This window comes from Vigna radiata, chromosome 8 (genome assembly GCF_000741045.1).
Source record: "Vigna radiata var. radiata cultivar VC1973A chromosome 8, Vradiata_ver6, whole genome shotgun sequence".
NCBI lineage: Eukaryota > Viridiplantae > Streptophyta > Magnoliopsida > Fabales > Fabaceae > Vigna > Vigna radiata.
Window position 1 is genome coordinate 17,386,635 of NC_028358.1, and position 21,257 is coordinate 17,407,891.

At 32.8% G+C, this 21,257-nt stretch overlaps 2 protein-coding genes across 3 annotated transcripts; both read right to left on the reverse strand.

Moving 5' to 3' along the window:
- Nucleotides 1-7,519: 7,519 nt before the first annotated feature.
- LOC106771314 lies at nucleotides 7,520-9,296 on the reverse strand. Its single transcript, XM_014657272.2, has 6 exons — nucleotides 8,910-9,296; nucleotides 8,732-8,829; nucleotides 8,425-8,496; nucleotides 8,228-8,352; nucleotides 8,040-8,112; nucleotides 7,520-7,808 (listed from the first exon to the last, which is right to left on the reverse strand). The coding sequence occupies exons 1-6, from the start codon at nucleotides 9,109-9,111 to the stop codon at nucleotides 7,704-7,706; spliced, it is 675 nt and encodes a 224-aa protein (XP_014512758.1). The 5' UTR covers nucleotides 9,112-9,296; the 3' UTR covers nucleotides 7,520-7,703.
- A 3,377-nt stretch (nucleotides 9,297-12,673) lies between these two features.
- Nucleotides 12,674-19,919, reverse strand: LOC106772661. 2 transcript variants are annotated; one of them, XM_022784599.1, is made up of 13 exons: nucleotides 19,519-19,919; nucleotides 19,322-19,438; nucleotides 18,403-18,560; nucleotides 17,618-18,322; nucleotides 16,826-17,012; nucleotides 16,648-16,708; nucleotides 16,509-16,559; nucleotides 16,336-16,389; nucleotides 15,202-15,321; nucleotides 14,249-14,373; nucleotides 13,896-13,947; nucleotides 13,501-13,642; nucleotides 12,674-13,194 (listed from the first exon to the last, which is right to left on the reverse strand). In XM_022784599.1, the coding sequence occupies exons 1-12, from the start codon at nucleotides 19,671-19,673 to the stop codon at nucleotides 13,544-13,546; spliced, it is 1,884 nt and encodes a 627-aa protein (XP_022640320.1). In that variant the 5' UTR covers nucleotides 19,674-19,919; the 3' UTR covers nucleotides 12,674-13,194; nucleotides 13,501-13,543. The 2 variants fall into 2 exon arrangements, with proteins under 2 accessions (XP_022640320.1, XP_014514687.1); XM_014659201.2 differs by having other exon boundaries at nucleotides 19,322-19,441; nucleotides 19,519-19,918.
- Nucleotides 19,920-21,257: the final 1,338 nt, after the last annotated feature.

Consider the following 21,257-nt stretch of genomic DNA (forward strand, 5'->3'; position numbering starts at 1 on the left):
TTAATTTAATTTTCCTTGTAAAAGCCTTTCACAACCCCCCCCCCCCACTTCGTGTTAGATCTAAGACTCGAACCACATTTGGTCCTTGAGAGACGACCTAGGGGTCATTCCCTAGCTATACTGCATTTCTCATATGCAATCAAATTTGTATGGGCCGCGACACCCATCACTTGGTCTCTATAAGCTTGGGCAAGAATAATTGAATCTAATCCTTTATACGGAGCCCATGTAAACTGCATCAACAAATCATTCTTATCTGATTCATTTTATTATCAAAAAATATCTAAATAACAAATACAATGTTACCTGGTTATGTTCTAAATGGTTTAGCATTTGATAGGTATCCAAATAAATCATTGTGGGGACATCTCGAAAGGTCAAAATACGACCTCCGCTCCATCGACATACAAGTGGGAAACTAAATTGCAGTCGCGAAATTGGTGCAATAAAAGGCATACGAAACCATGCCCGCAATTGTAACAACAATGCACAAACACCCATGGTCTTTGAATGTCGATTTGTTGCTCTATACATCTCCCTGTACAACACAACTAAACAAGCAAACCCTCAACTATATCGTTGAGTTCTGCAAAGATTACTTAAGAAATTCAATTACATTAAGTTTACTTTATTACCTGTTTTATCAGGCATAAGAACCCCTCCAATTAGTCCTAATATATATGCCCTTGCATGGGTATGTATTTCTTCAATACTTGACTTGTCATGTACAAGCAACATATTTTCCCGCAACCATTTTAGCTTCATCGTAGATCCAATAAGTGACTCCCTCTCAATCGATGTAATCCCTAACAACATATCACACATATCTTCGCAATCAAACCTTGTAGGTTCAATTATTGGAGGACCATCAACTTTAAGCCACAATTGTAGTGACACATCTTCCAAGATAATTGTGCATTCTTTAGTTGGAAGATGAAAAGTATGTGACTCAGGCCTCCACCTTTCGACCAACGATGTAACTAACTCGTGATCTACTTTTAAGTGTCTCAATTTAGATACAACAACAAGTATATGAAATATGACAATCTCTTACTACAACAAGTATATGAAATTTTGTATATCTCATGGACAAAGTTTGCATAAGTAATAAATTCACATATGACCAAAAGCAAGTAAATAATTGACATTGGCATAACTCTTTAACACCACCAAATTCACATGTTCATGCTACATACTAAATTGGTTGTAAGGAATTAGATATCACATCATTTTTTTTTATTATTAAATAATATAATAATAATACTAAAGAAATAAATAATTTAATAATATTTATGATAAAGTTGAATTGGAAACATGTGTTGAAAAAAGAGAATGGGCAGTACTTCTTGCATACATGGAAATAGTCATATTTCACATAGCAAAAGTGAATAGGTACAACTAAATCAAATTTGGAAGACCCCATTAGATTCACCAAAATCTCCATCCGTAAAAAAAATGACATTCAGCCATGCATACTATGCATGAAAATAATTAACTTTTGCACATGAAAACAATAAATGTTAGTTGTTTCATACAAAGTGGTGCAAATGTGCAAAAGACATTCAGCGTGACTTTCCAAAAGATGTGGTAGAAGATGTTTGAATGGAGAAGAACAACACAATGAAGAGTAAATTTAGATGTTTGAATGTGTGTATTGTAAATGGTTGATAGATGCGTGTTTTATAGGTAAAAGTTGCACAGTAACTTAGTTGATGATGTCACTTGCAGTAATAAATTCATTTACTGATGTGTAGACTGACATCAAATAAGTGGAACAACGATAAATAACATGCAGTACTTCAATACATTTTTGAAAAATAAGGTATGTTATCCCCAATCAAGATTTAGTAAGAAATTGAAGTTATTCATCATATCGTAATAAACTTCATTGGGGATTGTGTTTGGTTGAATTAGTGTAATAAATGTCATTATCTCAACATGAACCTGCATAGCTTTTTGTGTTGCCATAAAAAAATATTGCATCCAAGTCGTCATCTGCAGAAATTATACATGAACGATAATGTGCAGTGCCACCACATATTTAGATTAGCAACCTGTATCGTAATTCAACTTGATATTGGTTTAGCGTTGACATGTTGAAGTGGTTGAGGATTGCTTGCTTCACTTCGACAATATTCATTGTATCAACAATGGTGATCCAAGCTGTTTTGGAACTAATGTATGTTTCATAATAGCTTTCTTCTATGAAGATAATGCCATTGAAGTGCACTAACACAAGTAATGATGTAGATGTCATGGCTATTTACAATGGTTTTTTAGTGACTTGATTGGATTGATGGAATAAGGTAGAAGTTCCTTCATTTATAGGCTGAGATGTTGATTGTGCACATTGTGTATCACTTTAATTTAAGGCTTAAAAATAAACAAGTAGAGGTGAATGAGTGCATTTAATTTTTTCACACATGTTGAAGGTCTGACAAGTCATGCTTAATGTCTTGTCCACATTTGCACCACTTTGTATGAAGCAACTGACATTTATTGTTTTCATGTGCAAAAGTTAATTACTTTCATACATAGTTGCATGATTGGATGTCATTTTTTATGGATGGAGATTTAGTAAATCTAATGGAGTCTACCAAATTTGATTTAGTTGTACTCATTCACTTTTGCCATGTGAAATATGACTATTTCCATGCACGCGAGAAATACTGCCCATTCTTTTTCTCAACACATGTTTCTAATTCAACTTTATCATAAATATTATTAAATTATTCATTTCTTTAGTATTATTATTATATTCTTTGATAATAAAACAAAAATTATGTGGTATCTAATTTCTTACAACCAATTTAGTATGTAGCATGGACATGTGAATGTGGTGGTGTTAAAGAGTTCTGCCAATGTCAATTATTTACTTGGTTTTTGTCATATGGGAATTTATTACCTATGTAGACTTTGGCCATGATATATATATAAAATTTAATATACTTGTTGTAGTAAGAGATTGTCATATTTCATATACTTGTTGTATCTAAATTGAGACACTTAAAAGTAGATCACGGGTTAGTTACAGCGTTGATCGAAAGGTGGATGCATGAGACACATACTTTTCATCTTCCAACTGGAGAATGCACAATTACCTTGGAAGATGTGTCACTACAATTGGGGCTCAAAGTTGATAGTCCTCTAGTAATTGGACCTACAATGTTTGATTGGGAAGATATGTGTGATACGTTGTTACGGATTACATCGTTTAAGGGAGAGTCCCTTGTTGGATCTATGGTGAAGCTAAAGTAGTTGCATGAAAATATATTGCCTGTACATGACAATTCCAGTATAGAAGAAATGCATGCCCATGCAAGGACATATATATTAGGACTAATTGGAGGGATTCTTATGCCTGATAAAACAGGTAATAAAGTATATTTAATGTACTTGAATTTCTTACGTAATCTTCACAAAACTCGACGATATAGTTGGGGGTCTGCTTGTTTAGTTGTGTTGTACAGGGAGATGTGTAGAACAACAGATCGACATTCAAAGACCATGGGTAGTTATGCATCGTTGTTACAATTGTGGGCATAGTTTCTTATGCCCTTTATTGCACCAATTTCACGACTGCAATTTAGTTTCCCACTTGTATGTCGATGGAACGGAGCTCGTGTTTTGACCTTTCGAAATGTCCCCCACAATGATTTATTTGGATACCGATCAAGATTAGACCATTTAGAACATAACTAGGTAACATTGTATTTATCATTTAAATCTTTTTTGATAAAAAATGAATTAGACAATAATGGTGTGTTGATACAGTTTACATGGGCTTCGTATGAAGGATTAGAGTCAATTATTCCAGCCCAAGCTTATAAAGACCAAGCATTGTGGACATCATGCACAACTTTAATTTGTTTTGCAATTGTTGAATGACACCAATCAGACCGGGTCAGGTTACAATTTTGTCTATCACAACATGTTCCTCAATTGCCGAACAATCTTGATGACCACCGTAAAGTTGATATGAGGGGCAGACAAGATGAGAATTGGGTTACTAGACATGTCAATGGATAGACGTAAGGAACAACAGGCGTGAGCTAACATTAACGGGAATTCCAGTTCTAGGGCCACTAGTCTACACAAATGAGTACATGTCCTGATATTTTGATAATGCAATTTTGTTTTATTCCATTCAACAAATGTTGAATGATCCTAGGATGCATCGTGTCTCAACATCGACACATCTTCATTCCCCTACATACCATGACAGTGGAGACCATGAAAACACTCCTCGTGTAGAGCCAAGTATGAATGCAAGAAGGCATTCCATTTCATCGTTCTCTGATTTGGGCATGTCAAGCTTGTTTGGAGCTTATGCCCCTACTCCACCTTCGGCTCATGTCGTTGGGGAACCTTATGATAACTCGTTTTATTTTGTTCAAAACTATAACGAAATAGGTACTTCCTCGGCTGCTTATGGAGGAGATGAAGATGAAGAACATATTGAAGCACAACCTTCATAGGAAAAACCACCTAGACCTCCATAAGAAGAACTACCTAGATCTTCACAGGGAATGAGACATCCAACTAGGTATAGGCGGCAATCACGTTGTGGAACTGGACACCATTATAGAAAATGATTAGTTAATTACTACTTTTAATGTTTGATGTAGTCATAATGTCAACTGTGTTTCAGACATTGTTATGCAAGACAATTATGTTAAAATTAAAGAAAATGTTTCATTCACTAATGTCAATATCTTCATCCTCTATTAAAGTTAATTATCGTGTCTTGGGTCAAAAAACGAAAAAATTGACCCAAAATAGACCAAAATTTTCATTTTTCATAGTGTCAAAGGAAAATTTTTCATTTTATTAAATTAAGAAATCTCATAATATACAATGCAAAGCATTTTCAATAAATAATAGATTTGTGAACAAGAGGGAAAGATATACGTATAAGATAACGTTTTCTCAACTTTGACCTTTGCCAACTATTTTAATCATAACTTCTCCCACAAACCTCCAAATGATGCGATTCTTTTTTTATTAGAAAATAGACTCAAAAAGTTTTTCAATGAGTACTAATTTGTAATTTTTGGACATCTGAATAGGTACAGTAAATTCCTTAAAGTTAAGTTTTATATATTTTTATCAACTCTGACCTTTGCTTGTTGTTTGCTTTTAACTTTCTCCACCGAACTCCAAATGAGTTGATTCTTGTTTTGTTGGAATCTAGACTCACAAAGCTTTCAAATGACTACTAACTCATAATTTTTAGACCACTATACAAGATGCAACTAATTTTCCAAAAACATTTTTATAAGCTTCCTAAATGACTTTACTTTTAAGTTATTGTTTCATGTTTCTTATTTTGGATGGGTGAGTCAGTTTAACGGTCATGGGTGCAAAAACAATGTTTTTCTAAGCTTCCTAAATGAGTTTACTTTCAAGTTATTTTTTCATGCTTTTATTTCGATAGGTGAATGAATTTAATTTTCATGGGTGGTGTTTAGTGCACCAATGAACACGTTAGACCATTTGAATTGTTGAGTAAAAAGGTGATTTAGGTGCTTTCATGTAAGTTAGATGAGCTCAAGACCATTGAATTGTTGAATTAAAAGATCATTTAGATGCTTTCATGTAAGTTAGATGAGCTTCATAAGCATTGTTGGTCATTTTCTGTCCTGATTATTGATTACACGGGTCTTATAATCTTTTAATAGAGGAAAAAGGGTCATATATACAGAAACTTCAACTATACTCCCCATATGGATGACCAACACTCCCCAGTTTTGTTTTTCTGATCTTTGTTTGTTGTTTTGCTCTTAAATTTCTCCACTGAACTCCAAATGAGTTTATTCTTGTTTATTTAGAATCTAGACTCAAAGAAATTTCAAATGACTACTACCTCATAATTTTTATACCAATGTATTATATGTAGTTAATTTCCAAAACAAAAGTTTTTCTAAGCTTCCTAAATTATTTTACTCTCAACTTATTGTTTCATGTTTCTTATTTTAGATGGGTAAGTGACTTTAATGGTCATGGGTGGTGTTTAGTGCACCAATGAACTCATTAAGTCATTAAATTTTTTAATAAAAAGGTCATTTAGGTGCATTCATATAAGTTAGATAAGCTCCATAAGCATTGCTAGCCATTTTCTGCCCTAATAATTGATTACAAGGGTCTTGTAATCGATTACTAGAAAAAAAAAATGGTCATTTGTACAAAAACTTCAACTATACTCCCCAGTTGGATGAACAACACTCCCCAGGTTTGTTTTTCTACCCTTTGCTAGTTGTTTTGCTCTAAACTCTCCCTACCAAACTTCAAATAAGTTGATTTCTTTTTTTGTTGGAATCTAAACTCAAAGAGCTTTCAAATGACTACTAACTCATAAATTTTAAACCCTTGTACTAGATGTAGTTAATTTCTCAAAAAAAAAACGGTTTTCAAAGCTCCCTAAATGAGTTTACTCTGAAGTTATTGTTTCATGTTTCTTATTTGAGATGGGTGAGTGAGTTTAATGGTCATGGGTGGTGTTTAGTGCACCAATGAACACATTAGACCATTAAATATTTGAACAAAAAGTTCATTGAGGTGTTTTCATATAAGTTAGATAAACTCCATAAACATTGCTGACCATTGTTCCCTTTTTTAAAACCTGGTAAAGGATTCAAAATATAAATCAAAATTCAATTTGCTGAAAACTCAATTCCAATATATTTTTTCTATAAATGCTTAAAATTAAAAACTTTTATTAAAAAAATATTAAAATATAAAATTGAGGTACATGATCATTGTTCCTTTTTTAAAACCTGGTAAAGGATTCAAAATATAAATCAAAATTCGATTTGCTGAAAACTCAATTTCAATATATTTTTTCTATAAATGCTTAAAATTAAAAACTTTTATTAAAAAAATATTAAAATATAAAATTCTGACCTAAAATTATAAAAAAATTAAAATATAAATCAAAATTCAATTTCAAAAACCGAATTCTAACATAAGATTAATAAATATATATATATATATATATATATATATATATATATATATATATATATATATATATATATATATATATATATCAAAGTTTGAATTCAGAACCAAATTCTAACCTAAGAAAAAAAGTGTACTAGTTATTAAAATAAGACACATTATCTTCATAATTTTAAACGCAATCTTCATAATTTTAAACGCAATATGTGCTATATGTCAGTAAATACCATCATCTTTCTTTTGTGGACTTCATTACAATATTCTTATCCCTCCCAAGTTGATGTTTATTAATGTAGTATAAAATATTTAAGTAGTATTATTATAATAGCTAAAATAGTTGTCGCTTCTCATTATCTCACTACAGTTGTTCGCTGAGTTAGCTGCTACACGTCACTAATATCTGTCAGTATTTTTTACCTCTTGAAAGATCTCTTCTTTCAAAAGTTGTAATTAGACTCAGACAATTAGTAATTCTATAATTATTATACTGAAATCTCAAGTTCCAACTCCCTCTCTCATCGTGAAGTTTTCAGATAGGTTGTAACTGATTTCAGATAGGTTATAACCAATCTCTGAGCTATTTTCAAAAGCAAAATGATAGAGTCTAGAACAAAAAAATCATGGTAATCAGAGCTCACAATTGGAACTAAGAACCTGTGCAGGAAAGAATGTACACCATAATTAAAATGAATGACCTCAAAATAACAATTGAAGTCCTAATTGAAGTCCAATGGAAACTGCAGTTAGTAACTAAATCCTAATTGAAGTCCGAGGGCAAAATGAACTAGAAAAAGTGTCATGATACCACTACCCAAGATACCATGAACATTCCTTAGTCCGGGATTTCCCTGCATATCATTTTGAAGCAACCCAGAGTAAGGACAAACAAATTGAAAGATGTATCTAATTCCGTTCATGAACTAATTTGGTTTAGTTGCTTCTTTACAGTGCTCAAAGCAAGACAGCTCTCTAATTAAATTTATAAACTCATTTGATATTCATAAACAAACTTCAGCGTTTACTAATAGCAAGTAATTGATTATCATAAAAGGAAAAAAAAAAAAATAAGCATTAGTTACCTCAAAGAGTGAGGGCAATACAGTTTGTATTGTCAATAAAGCTAGGCCAATTACGCCGGTAACAGCATGAGGACTGCGAGCAAATAATAGAGCATAAAAACAGCAACATGATTCTTTTTCGTTTTAATTGCAGTTGAAAATGAATAATTCGAATAAAAAAAAGAACAAGTAGAAGATTGAAAAATGACCTCTCAAAAATGGGTTTATCCGAAGTGAGTAGAGCAGTTATTCCCCCAGTAGCTCCAAGAGCAAAGAAGAAAAACATCCCAGCTAAAAGCTTAGGGTGTAAATCCTTAGCCTTAGCCTTTTCCTCCTGCAAAATACTCAAATCATAAAAACTCCACAGTAGTATGCAATGAAACGGGAAAAGATTTGATCAACGTACCACATTTTCAGAATAACGAATCCGAAATCCCAGATAGGTGCCATAGCCACCCATGGCAATGAGCACAACTGCCTGAAATTCAAAACAGCAAAATCCATTCACAAACTAACTTTTTACATAAGCACTTTTTACATAAGCATTCTCTAAAAGAAAAATAAAATAAACTAGAATCAGATTCTATAAAATTTACAAATAAACACAGAAAGACACTATTAATTTCCACTAATTAAAGAGAAATTAATTTAAATTTTTTGTTCTAATTTTATTCAGATGGAAAGAAAAACTAAATTAAGTTATTGTTAGTTACCATATTGGCAGGGTGGCCCCAATGAACGAGCCAATCTGGAAGATTCCACGATTTGACAAGGTCAACGAAAGGACCGAAAACGGAACCCACGGCTTCACCTGTTGATAGATAGCAGAAATAGGAGTTATAGATTGTTACGCATAACATAAAAAGTAGAGAAATGTTGGGAAGCGTTTACCTCCGGGTAAAAGTGCGGCGGCGCAGAACAATGGGAACGGAGAGAAAGAGTGTAGAGTGATTGGGTTTCTGTCTCTGGATTTCGTCTGTTCCAGTTGCAGGGGCGAGTTTTGCTTTGATGCGAGACACTTGGCGAAGGAGTGGCGGGACTGGAACAGAGCTGAGGAGGGAGAAGAGAGAGAGAAAGAAACTGCCATGGCCATTTTTGTGAAGTGGAGAATGATGAAAAGAAACAATGTGGTGTTGCAGTGTGTGAATGAGGGGAAGGTGAAAAAGTAGCAGATATGAATCTGAGAGTGGAAAGGTGTATAAACAGACACGCTTACTATGTACTACGTGATGGGATGGAAGCTACTTCTCTATGCCTCTCCGCGTGGCCTCCACACGCATCTCTCTTTCCTTTCTTCTAGATAATATATATATATATATATATATATATATATATATATATATATATATATATATATAATACTCTATTTAAAATCTTCACAATATCGTATCATACTCATACAATTATTATAACTAATTATCTCATGTACTTAGCATTTAGGAATAGTTAGATTTTTTTTTTTCACATGTCAAATTATTCCAATCTGTTTTGCCTGTGACTAAAAAATTATTGATTTATTTAACTAATGTCCTTTTTCTGATCTCCCTTATTTATATATATATATATTATATATATATATATATATATATATATATATATATATATATATATATATATTCTCATCTCGTCCTTGAGTTTCAAAGATGTTAAAGTCTCATCATGTTTATTCGATTAGTAGCATCGGTGAATTTGAAAGAGTGTTTAGATTGTAAATTAATTTTAGAATTTAAAAATGTTTTATAGTAAAATATGTTATTTGAGTAAATATTTTTTAAGAGAAAATACAATTTTAATAAATCATATTTTCTATCCCTTTTGCATATATGCTTTTTTTCTTTTAAACTTTCTTGTGAATTTAGTCACTATAGAATTTCGTAAGTTAGAGTAAAGTCAAAATACTATAGATTCAACCTTGACTATAATAATATTAAACGTATCTTTTTTCATCAGTGCAATGTATATTCTGTTGTGCAAATGAGGTTTTTGGTGTGTTTGTGTGTCCCTTGACGCTCGAGTGGCGAGAAATTAGAAATTCAGACTAATACGCCCTTCTCTCTGTAATGTTTTTTTAAATATTAATTTGATATTTCCTTTCAATTAGAGATGATAATGATTTGATAGAATACGGACATGTCTATTCCCTATCAATTTACAAAAAAAAAATCATCCATTAACTATCTCTTTACTTATCGAATGTTTAAAAATCACTCATAGTTATTTTAAAACGTACGAATATTCATAAATTTGCATGTACCATAAATATTTGTAGATATTCAAAAAATATATTTTATATATATATATATATATATATATATATATATATATATATATATGTGTGTGTGTGTTGTCAAAACGGAACACCTAATCCGGTTCATCACGGGTTGGTCAATTAATGAACCAATCTAATCTGACTAATTTATTAGCAAGTCGAAAATATTTGAATTTGTCCCATCCACCACGATGTGGTGAATTAAACGGTTGACTTACTTAATTACATTTAAATAAAAAATTATATTTTTTTTAATTCAAATTTAAATAATTTAACTCCAAATTGATGTTAAACTCCAAAAGATAATTCAAACTAAAAAAGTTAACATACAACTCAAATGTAATCCAAAATCAAACTCAAAAATGAATAAATCGTTAACTAATAATATTGAAACACAAAATAATAAATAATTAAATTAAACTAGGTGAGTTGGTTAATCAACCCGACTCACTCACAGGTTTAACTCGAGCAAGTCAGGTTCTAAGTAAGTCACGTTGAAAATTGACTCATATCATATTTTCTTTTTCATATTCAACCCAATTTGAATCCATGGTGAATCGAGTTAACCCACGATATTCTAATCCGTTTTGACAATACTATATATATATATATATATAAAATTTAAAATAAATTTTAATTTTCTACAAATAATATATATTATGGATAATATCATACAATACTCAATCTGTTTATAAATGGATATTAAAATATCTACTGTCCTGACAGGTATAGAAGGTTTATTGTTGAAGGAAAAATAAAATGAAGCTATGGAAAAAGTTATAAGAGAATATAAGAATTAAAGAAGCAGTGAATAAAAGAAGGGATGGAAAAATAAGTGGCGGTAGCACCCTCGGTTGGGAGTTGGTCTATATAATTAGATCAATCAATTCCTCGCGGGAAGGATGATGATTTTATAGATTAAGCTTTAGCTCTCTATGAAGGAGAAACCTTTGAGGAGAGAGTGATATCCTATTTTGTATCCTTTTTAGTCTTTTTAATAAAAAATATTATTCTTCTTTCTCTTTTCAATTCTAAGTTCTTAATAAATTGGTTCATCCTATCAGATCGGGAAAGCATGGAAGGAAGCGAAGGAGAAGGGGACTAATGAATTGGATCAAGTGATTGAGGATTTAGTCAAGAAATGAGAAAATGTTTCCAAGAATTAAAAGAAATGATATGGGAATACCAAAATCAAGAAAGGGGCTCAAAATGAAGGAGGGAGAAATATATTGACAGAGCAAGAATGGGAGGGAGAGAGGAATTTCGCCATGACATCAAGAAAGCAAAGAAAGCAAAGAAACCTTTAGATGGAGGAGAAAATTCAATCAATTGAGAGAAGAAAAGAGAAAAGGATATCAATGAAGAGGACGATGGAGACCAAAACCATGAGGGGAATGTTATTACTATTACTTCGGGGAGTAGAATGTCAGATGCTGTTGTTTTGAGTGTTGATTGTTTTGCACGAATTGGAGAACAAGAGAGAAGAATATGTGTGAAAAGAAAGGTAAAGACAAAATCTGTGATGGAGACATTGTTATTGTTGTTGCTAAGAAAGTTACAAACTTTACTGCTGTAAAAGTAGATTATGTGACAAATGTTAGTGGGGAAAATACATCTGATATGGAAATGTTATGAGTATTGCTTCTCTTAGTAAAGTTGCAAAAGTTGTTTTTAGCGGAGATAGTATGATAGATCTTGGTGCATATGTCAAAACAGTGAAATAAGGAATGTCAAAATAGTGAAATAGGGTGAAGACAGAAAAAAAAAAACAAAATGTGGTGGGAACCTTGTGACTATTACTTCTGGGAATAGTTTACTTCTGGGAATAGTTTTGAGTGGAGAAAAATTCATTCAAAAATTCAAAATATTGGTGTCACAAGCAAATAAAATACCAAAGGACTAATGACAAAAATATTTCTTGCAGACCTGCAATATAACGTTCAAAATGGTTTACCGCAACATGATCCCCAGGACTTGATTAGAGATATGCAATTTGTTCTAAAGGTGGAAGAAGGGTCAACATTGACGAATTACACTCTCTATAGTGTAGAATAAACCAAAACAGAAGAGAGATTTGTAAAAAAATATATATTATGATGAAAGAGGAAGGGAGTATAACAATAAAGAAAGTTGAAGATAAAGATGCAGCCAATATATTATGATGGAGGAGGGAGTGTAACAATAAAGAAAGTTGAAGATAGAGATGCAATTAAGCAATACTTTTTTCCAAAATCAAATTTATCGTAATATGAATAAAAATTCATGATTGAACTTAGATGTGATATTAATCTTATATTCTCTAATAATCTTTTCCACAACTTCCTTTTAATTTTCCTTCTATTATAAACCTTCCATATCTTAATATACTCACTATATGCTAGTAATAAATACAAACAAATATTAATTATCTATAGCAGATTTTATCCACAAATACATCCGAAAACAAATAGATTTTCATCCCTAACTTCAATTCCTCTCTTCTTTCTTGCCAGCTTGAAAACGTAGTTAGTTATCATATATCACATGTAAAATGTACAGAGCTCGGCAAAACGTACTTTTATCCTGGTTCTTGTGACTGTGGCTTTGACAACAAAAACCATTAAAAGAATAACAGAAACAAGAGATTAGGAATAACAAAACGGAGGCTACAATTCTCCCTTGATTTATACAATGATTGCGTGGTCTGAAGCTACGACTTCTCAGTTGGATTAGCCAAATTCCTAGTTTAGACACAAATGTACAAAACAGGACGGTAGCAAAAGATACCCATTAAGATTCTGCTCATTCTTGCATCCCTTCTCCTCAAGATTCTGCTCATTCTTGCGTCTCTTCTCCTGGTCCATTAGCTGTCAAGCGTGGTGATTTTAGAAATTCATAGCAAACCATTTTATTCAATCTTTATGTACCCTGCAGTAGTTCATAATAATATTAGGTCACTAATAAAAATCAAACAAAAATTCTATTTTGTATAGAAATTAAGAAGGTATAAGAGTATGATGAAAAAGAGCAAGCATATCCCCGACTGATTAATAATAAAAAAACAAGGCGATAATTAAGTATTTAAATATATCAACAGTCTAATCTTAGAATGTTGCACATCCACGATTTTCAATTTTCACTTGAAATTCATAGTTCGATCCTGTAATTTCCAGGGTCTGGCAACATTTTTAAATTGATTATTAGAAACAATCATGATGAAAACCATCGGCTTACCGATTTATATACATTTAACAATTGTGACCTGAGTCATAATGCATCATCTATCTACTCTTAGAATGTTGTTACATATGTGACCCCTTGTTACCGACTCCCTTTGAGGATCTGTTTTCCATTTGCCATCAACAACAAATTTTATCTACAAGAAACAAATACAGTTATCAAATCATCTAGAAGTATTTATGCTTTACGAGTAAAAAAGGTAACTAACAGAAACAAATAGGTATCAAACCACCCAACAACCTATTCCAACTGCTACCCAACCAAATAAAAAGACATACTAACAAAATGAAGCCCATAATTAAAAGGGAAAAAACGAAAAGAGAACCAGAAAGCTGCTGACTCTAATGATTACTGACTCTAATCATTAGTATCGTTGAAGATGCACACACCTCATATACACCAGGATAAAGCCACAGTATTGTTGACCAAAATCTGGAACTCCTGGATATTATTACATTGAACAGCATATATCAATATTTATTATCAAGACAAATTAACTCTTCTAATGTAATTTTTATGACGATATGAAAAGAGTTTTTAATTCTGTATCCTAGATAGCATTGGTCGATCCAGTAACAAATCATTGAAATGATGTTTCCGATCCTAGCCTTAACACTGATGGGCATCTAACAAAGAATCTTACACACATTTCCTCTAGTATGATCAACAAACAATACGTAATCAACAAAGGACAGGATGGTGAGATATAAATACGTAATCAGTTAAAAGTAACTACTACAACCTTGATTCCCCAATGTCTACAGCACTAGTTGATGGTTGAGGATCCAGTTTTATTCGGTGATGCCAACCGTTGAAGCTACCAGCCACCTCCACAATGTCACCATTACCCCAGAATTCAATCTGAACCTGGAATATAATAAGGGCAAACAGAACTATCATCATGCATACAAGTTTTAAATTAAAGAATCTATTTTTCATCTTTTTAGGATATAAGTCATTAGTTCATATCGATTACCAAATACACCATATAGGGGATCAAACAGAACCTTCTCTTTCATGTGAAGAAAACTCACAACTGTCATCATGCATTCAATGAAGTAGACAACCACATAGCTGGATTAACATTTTAATTAAACTCTAGATTTTCATAATATCAAATATGAAGTTTCTGGTCAAATAGTAAATCAATCCAATGATATTTTAACATCCAAGAGCAGCAGACATATATATACTCAGCTAAACTTCCCCTTGTCCAACTGCCCGAAAAGCTGTTGCTTCTGGTGCATCCTTTACATTACAAGGAATGTTTATACAGTTTCATATGAATTATACTATGTTCAGGAACAGATACGAAAATCTTTCATGCTACGGGAGTATTAAAACTGCATCAGCTATTCATGAGCACAGAATCAAATATAGCATTTGAAGTGTTTCTTCCAAATGAAACTCAGCTTCTAAATGGTACCAACTTTGATTGTTCTCACGACTCATAGTCAGGGATCGGGTGGTTTTATGGTGCAATACTCAAGACTTGTTTTGCAACCATAAGTTTGGGGGAATGTTGAGTGTTCTAATCCAAAGTAAGAATAATTAAATCAAATTCTATTCAATTTCATAAGCAATATTCGTACTGGAAATGTTTAAAATTTTAAAAAAGATAACCACTACCCTAGAATGCCAGGGGCTCCAAATACATTACTGGATTACAAGTAAACAAGAAGACAAAGGCAATACCTCCTTAAGTCCTGAAAGACTTTCTTCAGCAAACTGTAGTTCTACATCTTTTTCAGATATCAGTTTTCGGGCTTTGCTGATTTCTGCTTCTGCCTTGGTTTGCAAGATAGACAAAGCAAGCTGAAAGCAACAACATGTAACTGAGTCGTATGGATTATGGAATAACTCTTATATTGAAGAAAAAGGTGAGAGAAAGGCTGAACATTCAATTGCTTTTAGTTTGCTATGATCTTGTTAACACTTCCACTCTAACAAAAATAAGTTGAATTTCGTCAAATGAGAGAAACAAATCCAGATTCAACTACACTTATTCAAGTTTTAAAAGCAAGAACCTTTCACACATGTTGTGATCTTGGATGATCATCATCCCTAGAAATGATTTTCATTTATGATATAAATTAAGGACATTCAAATGTTTTCATTACAGGAATGCGGGTGATAAGTACTCAAATAGTTGGGGAACCCACCAGTAAACTAGCAATTAAGGAGGGGAAACCAACTACTCGAACACTTAAATACTCCACCTATCATCTAAAATACTAATTGATGTGGGACTAGGTACCCCATAATATCCAAGTTCCCATCAAAGGTTCAGAGAATGTTTACAAAGTTATCTCCTGAAGGAGAGCATCGTATGTACACATTAAGCAACCAGGACTTCATGCCATCACAGAATTTATTTTCACATTTACTCCTGCCACTAAAACTAGAGTAAAATCGAATAGGGAGACACTCAAAGAGGCAGTTGTTAAAAAAAAAATGAAAAGTACAAAATAAGTTACAATCATCTATTTCTCCCCGATACAGTTGATGTTGCCTCTCAATCTTTGTCTCTATTTTTCACTCATTCAGGCACACATATTCATGTCTTTCTATAATCTTTACTCTTAGGTCTGTCAAAGTGGCCAAAGCCCAGAGAAATGTCATTTTGATGCTAACAACATGGTTGATGCCAGAAAATATAAATTAAGAGTTCAGAACGGATTGGTGGATTGGTTCAAACTCAACTGTAAAAGCTAGTTCAAGAAAGGACAAGTGCCCAAATAGCAAGTACTCTAGCACCTAGCTAATGTAGGACCTTAGCAATATACACATACATCTTGTAGTGCCAGTTTTCAGATATTACTCTCTTACCTTTTCCTTTTCAATCTGTTCCTTCATTCGAGACAGTTCCAACTCCTTCTGATACTGAAATATTTGACAAAGGAAGAGGAAAAGTGTGAGAAAAGGTTATAAGTATTCTAAACAAAAAATAGTTAGCTTTATTAACATGTAAACCAAAAAAGAGATTTTTAAATAATTACTACCAGCATGTACTTGAGATGATTTATCTCACTTTCGTTTTGCACTTTGGGAGTCTGCATAATCAAAATAAGTAAAATGAATTAAGATCACAAGAAGCTGTTGATTGAGATAGAATTTATGGATACTTATACACAAGAGGACCTCAGTATCTGAGCTCCTGTCAAAATGAGTCGTTAGAATCTCGTGTGGCAAGTGATCATCCCTATATATGATTTGAATTCAGAAAAAAGGAGGGGTTCAGTTCAAATGAAAACATCAATCAACGGACTTCCCACAGTTCCACTTGGTTACAAGCATCCACAAAATATAAAATACTGACCAAAGAGGCTTATCCAAGTCCAATGGTCCAGATAGATCTAGTTTGGATGTCAATGAGTTTCCATGAGCCATGACATTATTATCTTGAGGAGGCCAGCTACCTGGCAGAGTATATACGTCTAGTTCTGATTCAATATTCTCTTTGCTTTCCTGAGGATCATCTCGAATTGAAATGCCAGAGACATGATCTAAAAATCAAACAGTAGGGGGCATTGTCAAAAAGGAAGAAAAAAATGTACATACAATTTGCATTGATCGAAGAAAAATTCCAACTTTATCTGTTCATTAGAAGGGGTTTGACTAAAGCATAGTTACTTGTTGCCAAAGATTTTTTTTTCTTTTTAATTTGGTAGCTAACCTTTACAGAGAAATTGAGTTGAGGTAAGGTAGATCATTCTTTGGGTCACTGTTTTCTTTTTACTTAATATGTTGAAACTCAAATCCCAAACCACTGCAATGAAAGTCACAACTGTAGCCATTCATACTAACAGATAGAATACATGAATATATCTTCTCACATATATTTCCTTATCTTGTGATGATTTTGTTTCCCAAATTTGTCAGGAATATGATTAGGACTATGGGATAGTGTTCTGTGTTTTGTGAATATATTTAATACATCAATATACAGTGCAATACATATCAGTTAACATCATAACCAGTGTTTCCTTTTCTTTCATCTCCCTCCCTCTAATACATTAGTTAATGTCAATTCAGTGTTTCATTTTCTTTCATCTCTCTTCCTCAATATTTAAAACCCCATAATTTTAACAACACTACAATTATCATTTACCTTCAACTGGATCCAAATCTCCATTCTGAATAAATTTTGCAACCTTTTCCTTCAAAGATAAGTTGGCCAAAGTGTCAAGATTTGTAGAACTGCTGTCAGCAGAATTAACAATTGAATCAAGTCTGCCATCACCAGATAAATTTTCCCGAGTGGAAACTTCAGAAATTGTGGCAACATTTTCAACATCAGCATTGTCATCATCTAGACCTTCTAATGCACCCAAGTCCTTTTGCTCCAAATCACTGTACTCTTTTTCTTCAGCATCAATATTACAATCATTAAATAAAGTGCCAGAATGGTTTTCCGTCAACATGGTTAACTGCCCAACTGTTTTTCCCACTAAACTATCCTCAGAATCAGAATTTCCAGAAGACACTGTTTCAAATGGTAATTCACCAGAGATTTCTGCAGGCATGATGGAACTTTGGCTACTGAAGTTGAGAAAGAGACTATCAGAATCATTATCCACAATAGTCACTTCATTTGGGTACAAATTCTCCTTTGTCGCATTGCTTACCACTTCATCTTTGAATTCTCTTAGACCACCCCCAATAGTCAAATTGGCCAAGGATTCTTCCACGGTGTCAGTACCTTCACCTAAACTTGAAGATGAATCCATATACAAACTACTAGAACTACTTCCCAGAAAATATTCTGATGATGTTTCGACATTGTCTATTACACTGTCCACCTTTTCATTCTGACCTTTAAATTGCATTAGATTAAGTCATCAGTCGTGAGCAACACAAAATAATACCCATTCATAAAGAAGAAATTTAATTGACCTGTTAAGGGATCTTCAAAAATAACCGGGGTGTCCAATCTCTCGTCTAAACTATTTTCAGCACTTAAAAAATCAGCATCAGCTTTTAATAAGCTGCCAGTGAGAAGCTCCTGAATTTGTTTATGCCCTCTCCTTCTGACAATGTTTGCCAGGTCATTCCTATAATAAAAATATTAAACATCCGTCAGTCTAGTCCCTACGTTGATACATTGTCTTCACGTCCAAGGACTAATTTTATCCGAACTATTTAGTGTACTTTCTTATACTGGAGGCACCACTTATATCATTTGTTTACTTTAAAGACTATTTATGAGATACAGCAATACGCTTTGTTTGGTATTTAAGATGGAAATAACATTGAGTGGATGGAAACAAGTCGGTGTTATTAATTTAGAGGAGAATTAATTTTGAATTCGGTAAAACCTAATGTAATAATTCTAACTTATTCCCACCCATCTCTTTCATTCTCTCCTCATCAATTATCTATTTCTCTTCGTGAACAACTCTAATTTCTATTTTATTCCTCACCTATTTTCACTGATAATTTATTAAGTACATTTAGTCCACCCTATTTTTTCTCCTCTCTAGCAGTAAGGAGATTAGGGATGAGATCGATGGTTTATTAAGAAAAACTTACGCAGAGCAGTATGCATGCAGGAGATTCGCAATTTCATAGTATTTTCAGCCAAACAAAATATAACTACTCAGTTCCTTTAATGTTGCAGAACAGTATGCATGCAGGAGATTCGCAATTTCATAGTATTTTCAGCTAAACAAAATATAACTACTCAGTTCCTTTAATGTTGCAGAACTTAGGAGCAAAATAATGAAGCGATTAAATATCGCGAATTAACTGTACTTATTCTCAAAACAAAGAGGAGCAAACAAGAACGCAGAGTTTCGAAGGAAATAGAAAGAACCATCCGTGGAGCAGAAGCTCCTTGGTGGAGGGAATGTGGTCATCCGGAAGGCCAACCGAAGCAAGAAATTCGCGAACATCGTTGCAGATCTCGGCGTCACTCTTGATTCTCCGACTCCTTCTGAATCGTGAAGAGACCGAATCAAGAAACTAAGAAATTGAATTGAAGAAGAAAAAAGAGTGAGCGAGAGGGAAAACCTTGTTCTTGTTCTTGAGTTGGTGGTTGTTTGAGAAGCGCTAGCGCGGATAGAGAGAGTGGTGGAGTGATGAAGAAGGTGCGTTGGAGAGAAAATGCAGTGGCGACAAGGAAGAGTGGTGCAGGTGGGGAAATAACAGACCCATACACTTCCCATTTACACTTTCACTTATTTTTCTCCTTTTACGAGTACTCTCTTTCTTTTCCCTGACTATGCCTCACCTCATCGAGAAGCACCGGCAATGAATGAAGTTGGTTTGACAGTAGTTTCGTGTTTAAATAAACGTTGATTGGAATTGGGAGATTTACTACCGCTTCATCATTGGATTGTTGAAAGCTGATTTGGTGTTGTTGAATCAGGACCGTCAGCTTGGTGGCAGGCGTTAGCGGCGTCTCACCTTCTTGCCATCAACCTCTGTTTTGTTGAATTTATTTTCACGTATTTTTAGTTTTTGTTTGAGGATATTAATTCATTTTGAAAATTATTTAGTTGAAGTTTATTTAAACAAAAACAAGCCAAATTATTTCAAAATTTTTTAACTATTTTTTATCTTCTTTTATGCTATTCATTATGGCAACGCTATTCATATTCTAATAAAGATATTTTTTAATATATTTTTTACTATAATAATTAAATTTGTAATTGTAAGTTTTTTTATAAGTACATAAATAACATAAAGATGTAAGGCAATGTGTAAAATTAACTTCCTTAGAATTTAAACAATCACATAACTGTGATATAAAATTATGATAAAGAATGGACTAACAAAAGGAAGGATTTAAAGGTTTCCATGTGAGCAGAATTCATTTTTCATTAGTTTAAAAAGGAACTCTTTTTAAAACTCTTATCTTACAAAAAGAATCTACCTGTTACATTAACTAAGACTAATACAAATGAAGAACCCAATGAAACCAAAATAGTTAGATTTGTGAATAAATTTCAAAGGAAAATTCAATACATTGATTTGGAATTCATCATATTCACAAGTAGCAACTCAATCATGGGCTTGAATCCCATATCTATTTATGATAAAACCAAATTCAACCACATTTTCTCTCGCATTCAATCCATCACTTTTTCATCCTTTTTTATTTAATTATGCATGCAAAATTAATACAATAAATAAAAGAAATAAAAGAAAAACTATTATCTATAACCAGGATTGTCTTCCAATAATGTTTGTTTAACATCTTTAACTTAAAGCCTTATTTTTGATGAGTCATTCAACATTATCCTTCTGGTGAGTCTTGCAAGGTCACCACCTTGATACTCCTTCAAACTTTGACTATTTACAAGCCAAATCCTTTTTGTTTTAGGATCTTCAATTTCAATTACTCCATATGGTTTCACTGGTTTCACTAATTTGACAATGAATGTATCAGACCTTTTTTTACTTCAATTTTCTTGGAAATAGCCTGACTTTGGATTTGAAAAATAGGACCAATTAATTTGGCTTGAATTCTCGCTTTAGGATCTTCTTATTATTATAGGCTTTCATCTTTGACTTATAAATTATTGTGGATTCATAGTCCCATAACCTTAATTCTTCTAGTTCATGTAATTAAACCTTTTTTTTTCACCAATAGCCTTTAAGTTAAAATTTAGAGTCTAAAAAGCTTTGTACTCAAGCTCTACTAGAAAATGACAAGTTTTCTCATATACTAATTGAAATGAAGTCATGCCTATTATTAACACCCTGCCAAGTGTACCAGATCGTATCAAGTAATAAATAAACGGTAA